Consider the following 16,468-nt stretch of genomic DNA (forward strand, 5'->3'; position numbering starts at 1 on the left):
TCTGAACATCGTCCTATCTCAGCTCATGCGACACCCCTTTGAACCGATTCATAAGGTGGACCTGAAATTTCTGACATGGAAAGTATCGTTGCTCCTGGCTTTGACATCTGCTAGGAGGGTCCGCGATATTCAGGCGTTTACATCTAAGGCACCTTTCCTTCAATTCACCACGGACTCAGTGGTATTGCGCACTAATCCCACGTACATGCCTAAAGTGCCGCTGGACTTTCATCTAAATGAGCCTGTTGTCCTTAAAACATTCTTTCCTGACCCACAGTCTACGGCTGAGAGAGCACTGCATTCTTTAGACATTAAAAGATGCCTTCGATTCTATCTCTCCAGAACTTCGGCCATCCGCAAGACAGACCAACTGTTCGTGGCTTATGGCCGGCAACGCCGGGGTTGTGCTGTTTCAAAACAGACCATTGCTAGATGGGTCTCCTCTACGATTGGACTTTGTCATCAACAGGCTGGTAGACCCTTACAAGCATTGCCAAGAGCACATTCAACTAGGGCAGTTAGCTCTTCCACTGCCCTTTTTGCTGGTGTGCCACTTCGACAGATCTGCAGAGCTGCCACGTGGTCTAGCAGGCACACCTTTACTAGACACTACTGTCTGGACTCGGCAGACGATGCAGATGCTTCGGTTGGAAGAGCAGTGCTTCGCAATCTTTTCAAATAAGTTGAGCCTCTGTTTCCACCTCCTCATTTATGCTCTTTAGACGTTTGCTCAGAACCTGTTGATTACTGTTATGCATGTCTCCTATATATATATATATATATATATATATATATATTTATATCTAATTATATACATATATGATATTCTGACGTCTACGAGCGTTATAATGTGAGTACTGCTTACTATTCTGATTCAGGCATGTGAATCTATGAAAGACACCCCTAATACTGGAGAAGAACAATAGTTACTTACCTGTAAACAGGTGGTTCTCCAGTATTGGTGTCTTTCATAGATTCACATGCAACCCGCCCGCCTTCCCCCAGAGACTCTCTCGAATAGCATGGGACTTCACTCCTGTGCGAGAAAATCTGAGAGCCTGAGCCTCTGGGGAGAACATTCTGGTGGGTGCTGTCGCCTGATTGGCTGCAGTTTGGACTAACACATAACGACTTGGATAGTCACGAGTATGGATGTTTTTTCTGCTGTAGCTGGGGCTACTTACTTCCTGGTTTGGTATTTCTGATATTTGCTATATATTTTATGGCATTTTATTGCTTTTTATATACCGTGAGACTCCTACTCCGACGACGGGGAATGATTCAGGCATGTGAATCTATGAAAGACACCAATACTGGAGAACCACCTGTTTACAGGTAAGTAACTATTGTTCTTCCTGGGGATATTGAGGAAATCAGTGAGATTTGTTGTTCACTCTTCATATCTGACTTCCTTGTTTGTTGTTTCCCTTCCTCCTAGTTGGCTCAGTTTCGGCTCGATTTCAATCAGTGATTGATTTGTTTTATGGACCAGGGCCTACACGGTTTCCGTTTTTTTTCCAAGGTGTTATTTATTTGATTGTTCAGAGCGTAAAGCGGATAAGGCTGTTATGGGGTCGTCCGGTGTCCGTTCCATTGTCGGCTTACCCAGATTTAAACTTCCTGACCGATTTGATGGTTTTGGCTTGTTGGGCTGGATAAGGCTCGGTAGGTTCAATGCCTCCCTTGTTGTTGGAAGTAGTGTGGATACCGGATCTCTCAAAAAGAAGAATTTGTAAATCTTCTGCTGTTTTCCTATAGTTGGTCCGGTTTATCAAGTGTCGGAGCTGGTCCTGCTGTCACGCTCACCACTTGGGCTACTAACCCCCCCTTCCGGGCTGCAGCTGGGGAGAGACTTTCTTGGAGGGACGTGTCTGGGTTAGGTTTTTTTGTTTTCTTACCACGTGGGGCTTTACTCGTTGGCGCTTGCCGGTTTGTTCCTGATCGCATTCTCCTTATTGTTTGATTTGTTAAATTTGTGCTCTGATCGGTTATCAACAAGAAAAAGTGCAATGAATTCGATGAGCTATGACTTATCTGAAAGAAACAGGTTAGTATTAGATTCCTTACCTTAGAATATCCCCAGGCGTCAGTCTGGATCCGGAAACTTTTGCGTAGCAGTACCCCTGCGCGTCGGTAGGCGTCGTCTGCAGGTGTCCCCTGCGGCTCCGCGTCCGTCGTTGGCGTCGTGCGCCGTGATGACGTCGCTGGAGTATATAGACGCCGCCTCCGCGCGCTGACATCAGTTATTCTTTTTTCCGCGCCAGTTAGCGCAGATCCGAAGAGCAGTACTCCGGTCTTTTGACCAAAGTTTTTGATTACTATCTAACTCTTAAGGTGCCGGTAGGATGCCCGGTTTTAAGAATTGTGACGGGTGTGACCGCACGATGTCGGTCACGGACCACCACCGACTCTGCCTCCGGTGCCTGGGCGCGGACCACGACGTGGACTCCTGCGTCGACTGCCGGGCCTTGACGAGTAAGGCTAGACGGGAGCGGTCCCGCAAGCTACTCCAGCTCCGGGTGTCGGTCCCGCGCCGAGAGCGGTCCCGGTCCGGCCGGAGGTCGAGGGAGCGGTCGAGGGAACGGTCGCGGAGCCACCACGAGCGCTCCGGAAGTCGTCACCATTCCTCTGGTAAGAGACACAAGAAGTCGGGGCGTCGTCACCGTACCCCCGACTCCCCCCCCCCGACGCTCGCGTGATACGGCCGGGGGTTCGGGTGGCCCCACCCCCGCGGCTCCGCGTGGGTCGCCGGCGCTGCCTGCTCCATACCCGACGGTCCCTGGGCAAGGCGCGTCGCGCGAGGAGATAGAGGAGTTCCTCATGGCCATGAGGGCACTATCTCCTCCGACGGGGCCTACGGCGCCTGCGGGCCCGGTGGTCCCGTCCGGGGGCCCGAGCGGTTCGGGTGCTCCTGCCCCGACGCCGTCGGGTGCTCCGGCCCCGACGCCGCCAGCGGCTCCGGCCCCGGCGCCGCTGGGCCCTTCAGGGTAGACGCCGGCTGGTCCGCCGGCCTCTCCGGCGCCGATTCCATCGGGGCAACCCATGGTGCCGCCTCCGCGCGGCGTCGGGGCTCCGGCTCCGGGCGGCGCCATCCCCATTCCCTCTCCTACTCCGGACGCGGAGTCGGACCGGCGTCGATGGGGCCCATTGACCCAGAGGAGCCGGTCTACATCGTTGACTCTGAATATGGTGAGGATGCAGATTATGGAGAGGGTTGGGAGGGGTCTGAGGACCCTCTGTCACGCGAGTGTCAGTACGACGTGGACTGGACAGGTGACATGGGTGACGCCAGTGGTCTGGACGACTCTCCTAACCCTGGCTTTGTCTCGCCTCCTACTGTGGCTTCCGAGGCTGGGGCTGCTTATTCAGTGGTGTTGATGAGGGCTGCCAAGGCTTTACACCTTGAGCTCCCCGTCGCGGTCGTGAGGCCTAACATCCTCACTGAGGTCTTCAAACCGCAGTTATGCCCACAGGAGCCACTGCTGCCGTTCAATGAATCCTTGACAGACGTTCTTTTGGGCACGTGGTCCAGGCCCGCTTCAGGTTCGCCTGTTGATAGGAACGTGGCCAGACGCCACCGTCCGTGTCCGGACGACCCCAAGTTCCTGTCCACCCATCCCACCCCTGAGAGTCTGGTGATCCAGGCCTCTACTTCCCAGACCGCATTTCCGTCTGCCCCGCCCGACCGGGAATCAAAGAGGTACGACCAGTATGGGAAGAAGGTGTTCTCGTCCCTGAGTTTGGGGCTGCGGTCTTGCAACACCTCGTGCCTCTTTGGCCGCTACACCCACTCTGTGGGATACGGTCGCGGAGTGTCTGCCAGAATGCCCGCAGGAGGTACGGGCGAAGCTCGGCAAGGCTATGATTGAAGGCCGAGACGCAGCACGATATTCCATCAGGTGTGGTCTTGATACGACCGACTCGCTGGGCAGAGCGGTGTCCACGACGGTGGCGATTCGTCGCCACGCCTGGCTGAGATCCGCCAACTTTTCGGCGGATGTCCAAAATACTTTGATGGACATGCCGTTCGATGGCAGTCGCTTGTTTGCCGACAAAGCGGACCACGCGCTGGAGCGCTTCAAGGACTCCAGGGTCACAGCCAATTCCTTGGGTCTCTCGACCCAGCGCCAGCAAACGGGTTTGTTTCGCTCCTTTCGTGGCCACGGAAGGGGCGGTCCCACACGTGCTGCCAGCCACGCACCGCAGAATACTTCTCAACGCGGTGGCGGCCGTGGATTCCGCCGTGGAGGCGGTCGGGGACAACGGCGAGGTCAGGCCACACCTCCCCCCGCAGCATCAGCCTCCAAATCCTCCTAGTCCAAGCTTTCAGGCCCATGTGACGCCAGTGGGTGGCAGGGTTCGCCATCACCACTCCCGCTGGCGCACCATCACATCGGACAGGTGGGTGCTGCAGCTCGTCCGAAGGGGCTACTCCCTCCCCTTCGAGAGCACTCCTCCAGCCATGCCACTGCAGAACCACCGTGTGTCGGGGGACCACTTGACACTTCTGCAGGAGGAAGTTACGGCCCTCTTGGCCAAGGGGGCCATCGAGCGCGTTCCTGGGCCAGAAGTAGGGTGTGGTTGCTACTCCCACTACTTTCTGGTATCCAAGAAGGACAAGGGGGGCCTGCATCCTATCTTGGATCTACGGAACGTCAACGGCTTCCTCCGGAAGGAGAAGTTCAAGATGTTGACTTTGGCTCAGGTCTTGGCTGCTCTAGACCCACAAGACTGGATGGTGGCGTTGGACTTGCAGGATGCGTATTTTCACATCCCCGTCCTGCCGGCCCACCGACGTTACCTGCGGTTCACGGTAGGCCACGAGCATTTTCAGTTTATCGTGCTTCCATTCGCCCTTACAAGCGCCCCACGGGTGTTCACGAAAGTGATGGCGGTGGTCGCAGCTCATCTGCGCCGGTTAGGGTTTCAGTCTTCCCCTACCTCGATCGACTGGTTGTTGAAGGCGGGCTCGCCCCAGACAGTCGTCCACCACCTTCAGATGACGGCAGACCTCCTGCACGAGCTGGGGTTTTCCATCAATGTGCCGAAATCACACCTGTGTCCCTCTCAAAAGCTCCTTTTCATCGGAGCGGTTCTCGACTCGGCGCAGTTTCAGGTTTATCCTCCGGAACGGCGGGTCCGGGATATACAGGCTCTGATTCCCGTCTTTCAGCCGTTATCCCGGGTTTCGGTCAGGTTGACGCTGCGGCTGCTGGGGCTGATGGCTTCCTGCATCCTTCTGGTGCATCACGCCCGGTGGCGGATGCGGGCTCTGCAGTGGGACCTGAAGTTTCAGTGGGCCCAGCATCAAGGCAACCTATCCGACCATGTCCTGATCTCGGAGGGCACTGCGAGACAGTTGCAGTGGTGGCTTACGGACCGTGATTGGGTCAGAGGCAGATCCCTCTCCCTTCCCCAACCGGAGCACGTAGTTGTGACGGACGCGTCCCTCCAGGGCTGGGGAGGCCACTTGGGAGAGGCGGAGATCAGAGGCATCTGGTCTCCGGCGGAGTCCCGGCTCCATATCAACATGTTGGAGCTGCGGGCGATTCGCCTAGCACTGAAGGCATTCCTCCCCTTTGTCAACGGGAGTGTAGTGCAGGTGTTCACGGACAACACCACCGCCATGTGGTACTGCAACAAGCAGGGCGGAGTGGGGTCGTGGACCCTTTGCCAGGAGGCTCTGCGTCTCTGGCAATGGCTGGAACGTCAGGGTGTGACTCTGACGGTTCAACGCCTGGCAGGTTCTCTGAACGCCAGGGCGGACGAACTCAGTCGTCGGTGCTCGGTGGATCACGAATGGCGTCTGAACTCGGACGTGGCGAAAGGCCTCTTTCTGCAATGGGGAGAGCCTTGGTTAGATCTATTCGCCACAGAAGAGAACGCGCAATGTCATCAGTTCTGCGCGTTGGAGTTTCCAAGACGGCACTCGCTCGGCGACGCCTTTCGGCGCGAGTGGAGTTGCGGTCTATTGTACGCCTTTCCGCCTATACCACTTCTGCCCAGAGTGCTGAAGAAGATCAGGCGCGACCGGGCCCAAGTTATCCTTGTGGCTCCGGACTGGGCTCGAAGGTACTGGTATCCCGAGCTACTCAGCATGTCAGTCGGTCCCTCGATCCGCCTGCCCCTTCAGGAGGACCTTCTGTCGCAGCAGCAGGGGACGGTCCTCCACCCGAACCTGTCCAGTCTCCATCTCCATGCGTGGAGATTGAGCGGCGACAGTTGAGGCCATTTGACTTGCCTCCTGAAGTTTGTGATGTGATTCTGGCAGCCAGGCGTCCCTCCACAAAGTCGGTATACGCCTGCCGGTGGATCAGATTTGTGGCATGGTGCACAGCAAAGGCTGTGGACCCTCTCTCTGCCCCTCTTTCCGAGGTTCTCCTCTTTCTTCTCTCTCTTGCCCAGCAGGGCTCTGCTCTGGGCACTATCAAGGGCTACCTTTCTGCCCTTTCGGCCTATCTGAGGCTGCCTGATCAACCTTCTTTGTTCAAGTCCCCTATTGTAACGAGATTCTTGAAGGGCATCACGCACATGTATCCACCTGTTCCGTTCGTGATGCCTCAGTGGGACTTGAACCTGGTTCTGACTTTCTTGATGTGCGCTCCCTTTGAGCCACTTCATTCCTGTCCTCTCCGTCTCCTGACTTTAAAGACGGCCTTCCTGGTTGCCATCACCTCTGCCAGGAGGGTGAGTGAGCTCCAGGCTCTTTCTGTCAAACCTCATTTCATGTCCATTCATGCAGACAAGGTGGTTTTGAGAACTAGACCTTCTTTCCTGCCCAAAGTAGTCGCTACTTTTCACATCGGGCAGTCCATCACCTTACCTTCCTTCTTCCCGCTTCCGCATCCTTCAAAGGATGAAGAGCGGCTCCATCGTCTGGACCCAAAACGTGCGCTTTCATTTTATATGGATCGCACACGCCAGTTCCGGGTGGATGACCAACTGTTTGTTGGCTACGTGGGTGCGAAGAAGGGAAGGGCGGTACATAAACGGACCATCTCTCGGTGGGTCGTTCTGTGCATCAAAGCGTGCTACTCTTTGGCTCGGAAGGAGCCTCCTGTTGGGCTGAGGGCCCATTCCACTCGGGCCACGGCGGCTACTACTGCCCTGGGCCAGGGAGTCCCTTTGCAGGACATTTGCCAGGCGGCTACGTGGGCCTCACTGCACACCTTTGCGAGGCACTACTGCCTGGACAGTCAAGTCCGGAGGGATGGCTTCTTTGGCCGTTCGGTCCTCCAGGACTTTCTGGTGTAGGTTTGTATTGGTTCGCAGACCCACCACCGGGGTTGGTATTGCTGGGGTATCTATTCTAAGGTAAGGAATCTAATACTAACCTGTTTCTTTCAGATGAACAAGTTACTTACCTTCGGTAATGATATATCTGTAAGAAACAGTAGTTAGTATTAGATTCCTTACCGCCCCACCCATCCTCCCCGTTCTGCGAACTGATACCTAGGGTTAAGGACATCCCTTTCAGGGCCCTAGTTTCAAATGGCACCAGTGTTGGTTCTCACGTGGCTCTGCGTGTTCTGGCGCGGAAAAGCTATGTGCAAAGAACTGATGTCAGCGCGCGGAGGCGGCGTCTATATACTCCAGCGGCGTCATCACGGCGCACGGCGCCAACGACGGACGCGGAGCCGCAGGGGACGCCTGCAGACGACGCCTACCGACGCGCAGGGGTACTGCTACGCAAAAGATTCCGGATCCAGACTGACGCCTGGGGATATTTTAAGCTAAGGAATCTAATACTAACTACTGTTTCTTACAGATATATCGTTACCGAAGGTAAGTAACTTGTTCGTTAAGCTTGTTAGGCTTATTGAGCCTTAATGGACCTTGCTGACCCTTGATGGTTCTTACATAATAGCACCTGCGGTGTGGCCCCCTGAAGCCTTGCTCCTGATCTCTTAATTCCTGGATCCTAATGGCAGTTTTAGTCTGTTCAATGGGTTTGTGGATCCTGTTGGACTAATTTGACTGAATTGTACCCTCCGTGGGGGCGTTGGCAAGCTTCCTATGAGGCGAGTAGGGTGTTTGGTTTTCAACCGTGGGGACAGTTTGTTAACTGTGGCCCCCCTGCGGCAGCTGGCACAAAAGGCAGTGAGGGGGCTGTGAATAAAGCCCACGAAAGCACAAAAAGGAGCTGGTCGCGAGCTGAGCACTCGGGGGACTGCGGGCAAAATCGGACCTAGTCTGATCTGCCTAGGTCAACCCCCCGGGCTCGTACTTCGCGGCCACCTCTATCGGCAGCCGCGCTCGCGTCTCTCTCCTCGCCCCCTCCTTGGAAGCGGCCTCACCTCCTTAGCGCTCCTTGTCCCGGTGCCGGCGTCGAGGCAGAAAAGACCCGGCAGCTTCTTCGGGGAATGCCGGTAAGACCTCCCGTGCTGCCACCGATGCCGAAGAAAACGCTGCCTGCCGCCCACTGCCTTAACTTGGGGTACGGCTGTGCCTGCGTCTGCGGTGGTTCTGCGGTGGGTCTGCTCCTACTACACTCGCTCCTCCAGCCGCTAGGTGGCAGCAAGCACCAAGTTTGGGGGAAGAGACTGAATCTAGGATCCAGTCCTGTGGTTAGAAAAGTAATCTATGAAGTAATCAATTGCATTTCACTAGAAAAACCCATTGAGCTCAATGTTATATTGTGTTTGAAATTGTGTTGTCTATTGCAACCACTGTAGCTATTGTACTTAAAAAGTCTATTGCCTATTTGAAATGTATTTATCTAAAGTCATGCATTTCGAGAAAAGTATATTTTGATACCTTGTTGGTTCTAAAATAAAATAACTATCTTTTGATACAAAACAATTGGCCTATAGTTCAGTTCTTGAGTGTGTGAGACCATTTGCTGACTGAGTGTGCACAACAAATGCTTTACACTGTCCTCTGATACTGCCTTACTGCTCGACCAAGCTACCACTTTAGAGAGTAAGGTTATTTCTAACTTTAGCCTCTGCCAAACCTCTGGGGACTGTGGACTCTGTGCACACTGTACCATACTTTGGTCCAGTATATACAGAGCCACTTTCTTACACATATGTACTCCAGTTGGGTCTCTCATATCCAGGAAGATAGATTAAGGTATCCAAACCGTATTATCCTTCGACAATGATGGTAAAAATTGGGACAAATCCGAGCAAAGTCAAGATAAACATACTTCATTTCAGACTAGGGAGAAGCACAGTGTTGATGCTTTTGGCCATACTAGATCTTCCCATTGATGCTGTCAGACCCTGTTCGGGTTGGGGGCACAGGGATGATGGGTTACCATGCTGGTTGCGGTCGTTTGCCATTGGTCTTCTGTGGTGTGTTCCCCTGTGGCTCTGTAAAGGGCCAAGTACACCCCTTCGGAACTTTACTCAGGGGAGCGAGTACGATTAGTCAGAGACCTCTCGGGAAAGTTCAGTAGGGTACTACAGCTCAAAAATCCAGCCACGAAAAATGTGCTGTCCAACCTAATGCTTATCAAAGCAAAAATAAGGGCTTAATTATCAAAGCAAAATGTCATATCATATGGTAGTTAGTCGGTCAGTTGCAAGGTTGTAAATGAATCCCCGATGCCCGTTTATGAGGCCCTCCCCGCTATGGCACCCTTTCTAGAAGTGTTTATTGTGCCTCTAGTTCTCCCCCTTTTAAATAACTTATATGCACAGATTAGGTGCAGTTTGCTAGGTCTCTACGCGTTCGGTGTAGTTTACAGTTTGTCAATAGTGTACACCTAAATGTAAGGGATCGCTTTAGGCAACATTCACGGTTCCCACTGATGAACTCTGCCTACCAGTCTAGTTCAGTCTTTTCATGATGGGATTCTTTCTACATCTGCCCATGCTGTCACAGTCGACTGGTGTTCGTGGGGGTGTTCCACATAAATATCTCCAGGCAGTCTGGCTTAGAGGTGATTATATATGGCATAATGTACCCTCCAACTCCACAGGCCTCGAAATATCTTCACTGCTTATATTGGCAACAGAGATGTCTTGAGGCCCAGTGCTTTGAACTGTTTACTCCACTGAAGTGGCGAATCTGTTAATTTCAGTCACACTGTGCCTTTGCACAGGTAGACATTTTGCAGGATCTGACTGTCATTCGGTATTTTGTATATGCTGAGATGGGATCAGATCAGCACAAGGATGGGGACAAGAGATGGCAATGCTCAGAGTTGCCCTCTGTTTATAATGGTAATTGTTCTCTTGTTTACTTAAGGATTACCTACTTGCTAATAATATAATTTGTGTTTTATTGTATGCGTCCTTGCCTCTCCCTAAGCTGCCTCTGAAAGGTTTGGTAGCGTCGAGGAGCAATGAGTTACTAATCTGCGTATTGGCCTCATTTCAAGTGCTACCTGCAGCCACTTCTGGTTTATTACCAGACGGCGCTTGGTTATGCCCTCATCTCTGGCCTTGCGCCATTGTCATCCACCTGCGCTGGGACACCTGCATGCAGTTTCAGGGTGGGATGTTATAGACCGCTGAGTCGCTGTCCTGCTCCATGGGCAGATGAAATGAATATTGTGCAAAAAATAGGAATCCTTGAGATGTCGGAACCACGTTTATCAGAGAAGAAAGCCAACCTGCTAGTCTCAGAAGGTAGTAGCTGCTGGCCAGAAAGTCTAGACTGGCAGAAGGATCACACGTGACATGGGGCAGCGTGGCAGCACTGCCGTTACCAGACTAGGGCATCTCTGAAATGTGAGCAGACTTGGCGTCTAGTTGATCACATGTCACTGCTACTATTTGCGAGAAAGCAGGACTAAGGAATAGGTGGAATCCCTTTTAAAAGACTAGTGGGTCTGCGGAGGGGGTCAATGACATGACGGATTTGCCTAGTTCATATTGAAACACCTTTCACTGAAAGATTCACCTCAGAAAGGCTGACATTGAGTTGGGGCAGAGTCACTTCTCACGCTCCACCATTCACTCTGACCCATCATTTCTGCGTCTCTTTGTAAAAATTAAGTTAACCTAAAATATAACTGACGTGTCTTTTCAGGACACATTTACCCGAAGGAGTCCCTTGGTGCTAATTGCTCAGTTTTGCTAATTTCTATCAATCTTTGGAGGATGAAAAGGTTGAGTGGACCATCGAAAAATTAAGCTGTGCCCTTATGGTCAAGTACTTATATTTGTTATTCCTAATTTAAGAAACTGAGTTCGACTGCAAAGTTTCTGAATGTTTTAACATTTTAAAATACTCCAACTGTAGGATTGATGGCAATTTCTCGATCTTTGAACAAATTGCCCCACCATACCTAAAATTAAAATAAGATTGCAAATCACCTAGGAGTTCTGTGACTAGTTAGAGGAAGGAGGGTAAAGACCACATCTTCATAGAGTCAGGGAACTCAGAGGTGGCATAAATATTCCTAAAATACAAAGAGGGTATTTTATTTTTTACAATTCATGGTAATGTAATGTAATGTGTATACTTGTAAAGTGCACTGTTGCCAGCCGGCGTCCTGGCGCTGTATACCGCTGGGGAACCCGTCTTGGCTTTCCCTGTGGGATGGTCCCTGCTGGGAATCCCCAAGGTGGAGCCAGGCATCCCCGGCGTTGATGGGGCCGTTGTGGAGATTAGGCAAGCTAATGCTCAGAGTTGCCGAGTGGGACCCCTGGTTAGAGTAGGCACCGAGGCGAGAATTATCGAGTCCGCTGACCCTGGTCCACGACCCTGCCGCATCGGGAATCGAACCCTGGTCCCGGGCCGACTTCTGCTTCCGGGTGTGCCGCCTCTAACTAGTGAGCCACACCACTCCACCCGCCACAAATGCAAATCTACTTTTAAAACCCCAGTCACTTGCTGCTTCTTATGAAATACGGTGGCCGCAGACAGAATAAACATGGACCCTCCAATTTAAATAAGATCAACATTTTGCAGCTCTTGATTGATTGCAAAATATATATGAAGCTATTTGATGCCACTTTGAAAAGAGGGAACGAGGATGATATATATTTTTTTCTTTTAGCTATTTTTCCTTTTATTGTTTAAACAGTTATAATGCTGCTGCGTGGCTTGCCTTACGCACTCTGCTCACTCTGGCAGCAGCCAGTGTGACATCGTTGCTCAAATAGTAATAAGTGGTGTCAAAACTAGACCTATATGGTTTGTATTTATTACAGGATTCTATGTATTATAGAAATGTTTAATAATCTGCTCCTGAAACGTAATCCTTAGTGACAGAAGCCAATGTCTTTTAGTGATTATGAGTTCTATAAATATTTGTTCATAACAGAACAAAGTTGTAGTGAATGTTTGTGCTCCGCATTTGCAGACTGTATGGATTTTTTTAAAGTCGGTCGTAACATATTTTGAGCTACTGTTGATTACTGTGTAAATGTGTTACTTTGAATGCTAGATTGTGATAGGGTTGATCTGCTTCCTGCTCTATGGGATTATAATGCTTTGTGCGACAATTGAAAAAACGTGGCTTGCTCATAGTAAGGCAAGTTGTTTTCGTTATCTTCATTTGTGTTAAGTTTTGTGTTGCTTTTTCTTTTATTAGATCTGTTATTTTTTTTAAGTCTGTTTTAGGTAAAGAAGAGCGTACTACATTTATTTCTCACACTTAAGCTATTGCTAACTTGTGTAAACGTTTACATTTTTCAGATGTTCCAGCTGCAGAGCAAGAGAAACTTTTTATACAGAAGCTGCGGCAATGTTGTGTACTCTTTGATTTTGTTTCGGATCCACTTAGTGATCTGAAATGGAAGGAAGTAAAAAGAGCTGCTTTAAGCGAAATGGTGGAATATATCACCCATAACAGGAATGTAATTACGGAACCCATTTACCCGGAGGTTGTTCACATGGTAAGTTAGCATTTCTATTCGTTTTCACATTTGACTTTTTGAGCAGCGTCGTCTTGACCTATTGTCCATGGATTTTCTAATGACCTAAAGGGATGAGAAAAGTGTCTTTTTATTTTGTGGCTGCGCGTTAAAAGCCTTGCAAGCGACTTTAAGCAACCCACACCAGGGCCATGTGGCTGTGCAGAAACACTTACATGCACTCTTAAGTTGCATGCTAGTTTACCTCTTCAGCACTCTGTACCCACCATGATTGCTTTCCGGTAGCTCCGGAACCTCTGCCACATCAGTGAGGTCATTTGGTCGGGTGCAAATAACAAGACCATATTATTTAAAGGGGTTTCTGAAAAAGATGTTCTCTTCACAGCAGTTATCCCTCAGAACCTGTCGTACGAAACAGTGTGCTATAGCTCTCCGTGCAGCCGCCAGGCCTCCATGTGCGTTGTCTCCTCTCCCCAAGCCCAAACACATCAACTTCTTTTTGTCGTGGGTGGTTCAACTGTTTCAGCAACAGCGTCATGACCGCAAATACTGGGGATGGTAAAGACTGCAGTGTGTGTGTGTGTGTGTGTCTCTGTCTCTCTCTCTCGGTCTGTCTGTGTGTGGGTTTGTCTCTCTCACTCGGTCTGTCTGTCTGTGTGTGGGTTTGTCTCTCTCACTCGGTCTGTCTGTCTGTGTGTGGGGTTGTCTCTCTCTCTCTCTCTCGGTCTGTCTGTCTGTGTGTGGGTTTGTCTCTGTCTTCTTGGAGCATGCATGAACCCCCAACCAGACCGAACCAAGAGATAGCACTCCGGAGCCCCTTCTCATTTTATGACATCAGAAGGCAGAGTCCTTTAAACTTGACTGACCAAGATTGAGAGACGAGTACCTTGTTTATATAGTTTTTGCTCCCTGTTCGACCGGTCTGCCTTTGGGTAGTCCCTCCTATTATAATTATTTATTTTGTCCCCTTTTTGCCCCTCAAACTTTTTTTTTTTTACCTTTTATGTCCACTGGATTTTTGTGGTATTGACTAGGGGTTAGATGCTCTTTCTGCCTCATAGTCCTTTTTCCTAAGGCCTAGGTGCCTCTTCTGACTAGAAATATGAGTCACGCAAAATGGTGGCTATTAACTGCCACAACTGCCAACTCGGGGACTGGGCCCATAGGGTAGAATAGGAACCTTCCAGAACCTTCTGGCCTGTTCTGGACCCCTGGAACTAGGGGTATAAATAGGACCACTGTAGGGTGACCATTTTGTCTTGTCAGGAGGGACAGCTGGAGTACGGGCTGTGGGTCTGGAAGGGGTAGGGCCTTCATAGGGTGGACTACTTTTCAAAGGTTGCCTCTCTACTGGGATCACTACCCCCATTCCTGTTGACCTGACCTAGTTAGTTACCGTCCTGTTGACCCTGGACAGGGAGTTACCTCGAGTTGGAAGTAGAAACTGACCCTAGCTTGAGGTGAGGCACAGGAGATCTCTGCTGAGGGGAGGGAAGTGAGAAGCAGCCCCCCTTTTCCCCCCTGTCCAGTATTGAGGGCTAGATTGACCCTTGAAGAAGTTGGAGGACTGGGTCACTAGAGCAAGGGATTTCATCTCTACCCCCTTCTCTGACTGTTGTGCTACCTGCTGTCTACGCTTAGCTCCTGACCTCTCACCTTTGTCGAGAGGCGCCGCCAGGGATTACCCCCCCCTACCTTTGGAGTCCGAGGTGAGGAGAGTCGGAGCTCCGGTGGGGTGTTCCGCTCGTCCTGTGGCCCATTGTTGACGGGTCAGGCTGGGGACAGTTAGCGCTGCAGTGGTGAGGCCGAGCAGAGCGGGTGGCCAATCGAGCCTGAGGCAGCGCGCTTCTGCGCATTCTCCAAACGAAGTCCACTTTCCCTGTCAGGAGGGGCCTAGGATCGCGCAGGCCCAAAGGAGGGCCACTTCTTGTGCGAGTTGTACGGAGCAGCCTCCGCTCGGGGCCGCTACTCTTCCACGCATGCGCAGGAGCGCCGCTTGTGAAGAAAACGACGTAGGCGGCCTGAGGTGGAGTTCGGAAGGAGCGGGCCTCGAAGGCCGTCCCCGTGCGACCTCCTCTTGGGGCTGGCTTGGGTAATTTTCGGCCTGGCCCTCGAGGGAGGCGCTGCTGGGGAAGAAGGTGCCTACCGAGGAGAGCTGAACCTCGGGGCTGGAACAGTGTTGAGGGACAGACTTCATTACTGACTTCCACAAGTAAGGAGTGAATCGGGAGCTGTTGGGGGTCTGAGGCCTTTCGCCTAAAGAGGTTCCAGAAAGGAGAGTCCCCCCCCCCCCCCCCCCCCCCCCCCCATTTCTTCTAATTCCTGTCTGGGAGCACAGAGAATAGAGGCGGGAGAGAGTTCTTGGAACCCAGTGAAGAATTGTTGCATAACTTTAACAGTAATGTCTGTATGAAAGTATCTAGCTTTGTTGTAGAGTACCCCTTGAATTAAGAAGTAGGGAGTTACTGAACTCTGGTGAAGGAGGGAGAAGTAATTAATGTAAATAGAGTAAAACTGTCGGTGAGGTGTAAACCAGAGTATACAGTATCCTTGTATAACACAGCGGATGTAATCCTTTCTATTTGAAGAAATACCTGAATCACAACATCATAACCTGAGCTCAAAGAGAGAATTGTTTTTGAACCTGGTACCCCAGTTTCTCATGTGTTCCAAAAAAATAAGTGTAACTGGAAAATAGCCTGAAGGTTGTCATTTGAAGATTTGCAACAGTGGAACTAAATTTAAGAAAAGATAAAGCTTTTCTACTTTTATAAAAACTAAGGTGTAGTGTCATTTTTGGGTGGATGGGCACTGAGTTATTGAGTGGGTGTGGCGCCAACTTAACACATGTACCTCTGAGCTAGGCCTTCCTACTTAGTGCCAAGCTACCCTATGTGACTTGGAGACCCCCCAGGTCCAACATAATTGGTGTCCAGCGGTGGGATGAGAACTGTGTTCGCGTCCACTCTTTAGTAACAAAGTGTACTCCACAGGCCTACACCTGGAGTTTTCTCCTAGCGGACTTCCTAATTACTTCTTTTGTTTTTTCCAAATTTACTCCTGGTGGTGGGTGGAGGTAGCTTCGAATTGTCCCTTTTGAACCAATTCTTCCCGAGTGGTTGTCCCTATATCTCTCATAAGCAAAATGGAATTTGCTCTGGAGGAACTGGAGACCTATACTACAGCCCAGCTTAGAGACTTTTGCCAGAAGATGGGAGTGTTTTTTAAGCGTGGTGCTAAGAAGGGGGAACTCCAGACCAGTTTGAGGGCTTGGGTTGCAGCACATGGAGAGGGAAAGGAGGAGGAAGAGGGGGAGCGGGACGCGGTCATCGGGATAGATGAGTTGTATCAATCTGAGAGGGGAAACTTGTTGACAGGTCCCAGAACACTACCAAGAGAGGGCGGCAGTGTCTCCGTGAGAAGCTTGACTGAAGCCGAACTAGCAGATAGGAGGGAGGAGAGACCGTTGAAGTGGGAGTTAGCCAAGATGGAGAAGGAGAAGTAGAAAGAGGAACAGAGGATGGCTCACGAGTTTAAACTGAGGGAGCTAGAACTCAAGGCCCTACAGATAGGACCCTCTAATTCTCCAAATGGTGGCAGCGAAACCAAAGAACTGACCAGGGAATCCAGACCCTACCTACCTAAAGATATAGTTGCCAGTTACAGCTCAGGGGATGACATCGCCAAGTGGC

At 51.0% G+C, this 16,468-nt stretch overlaps 1 protein-coding gene across 2 annotated transcripts in view; it reads left to right on the forward strand.

The window, feature by feature from the left end:
• PPP2R5C (protein phosphatase 2 regulatory subunit B'gamma) overlaps window positions 1-16,468 on the forward strand; it is a 1,473,822-nt gene that overhangs the window by 472,484 nt on the left and 984,870 nt on the right. For both annotated transcript variants that reach the window (XM_078660190.1, XM_078660191.1), the window contains one exon: window positions 12,598-12,797. In XM_078660190.1, the coding sequence (XP_078516316.1) occupies window positions 12,598-12,797 (200 nt within the window). The remainder of the gene's footprint in view (window positions 1-12,597; window positions 12,798-16,468) is intronic.

The sequence above is a fragment of the Lissotriton helveticus genome, chromosome 9 (genome assembly GCF_964261635.1).
Source record: "Lissotriton helveticus chromosome 9, aLisHel1.1, whole genome shotgun sequence".
Classification (NCBI taxonomy): Eukaryota; Metazoa; Chordata; class Amphibia; order Caudata; family Salamandridae; genus Lissotriton; species Lissotriton helveticus.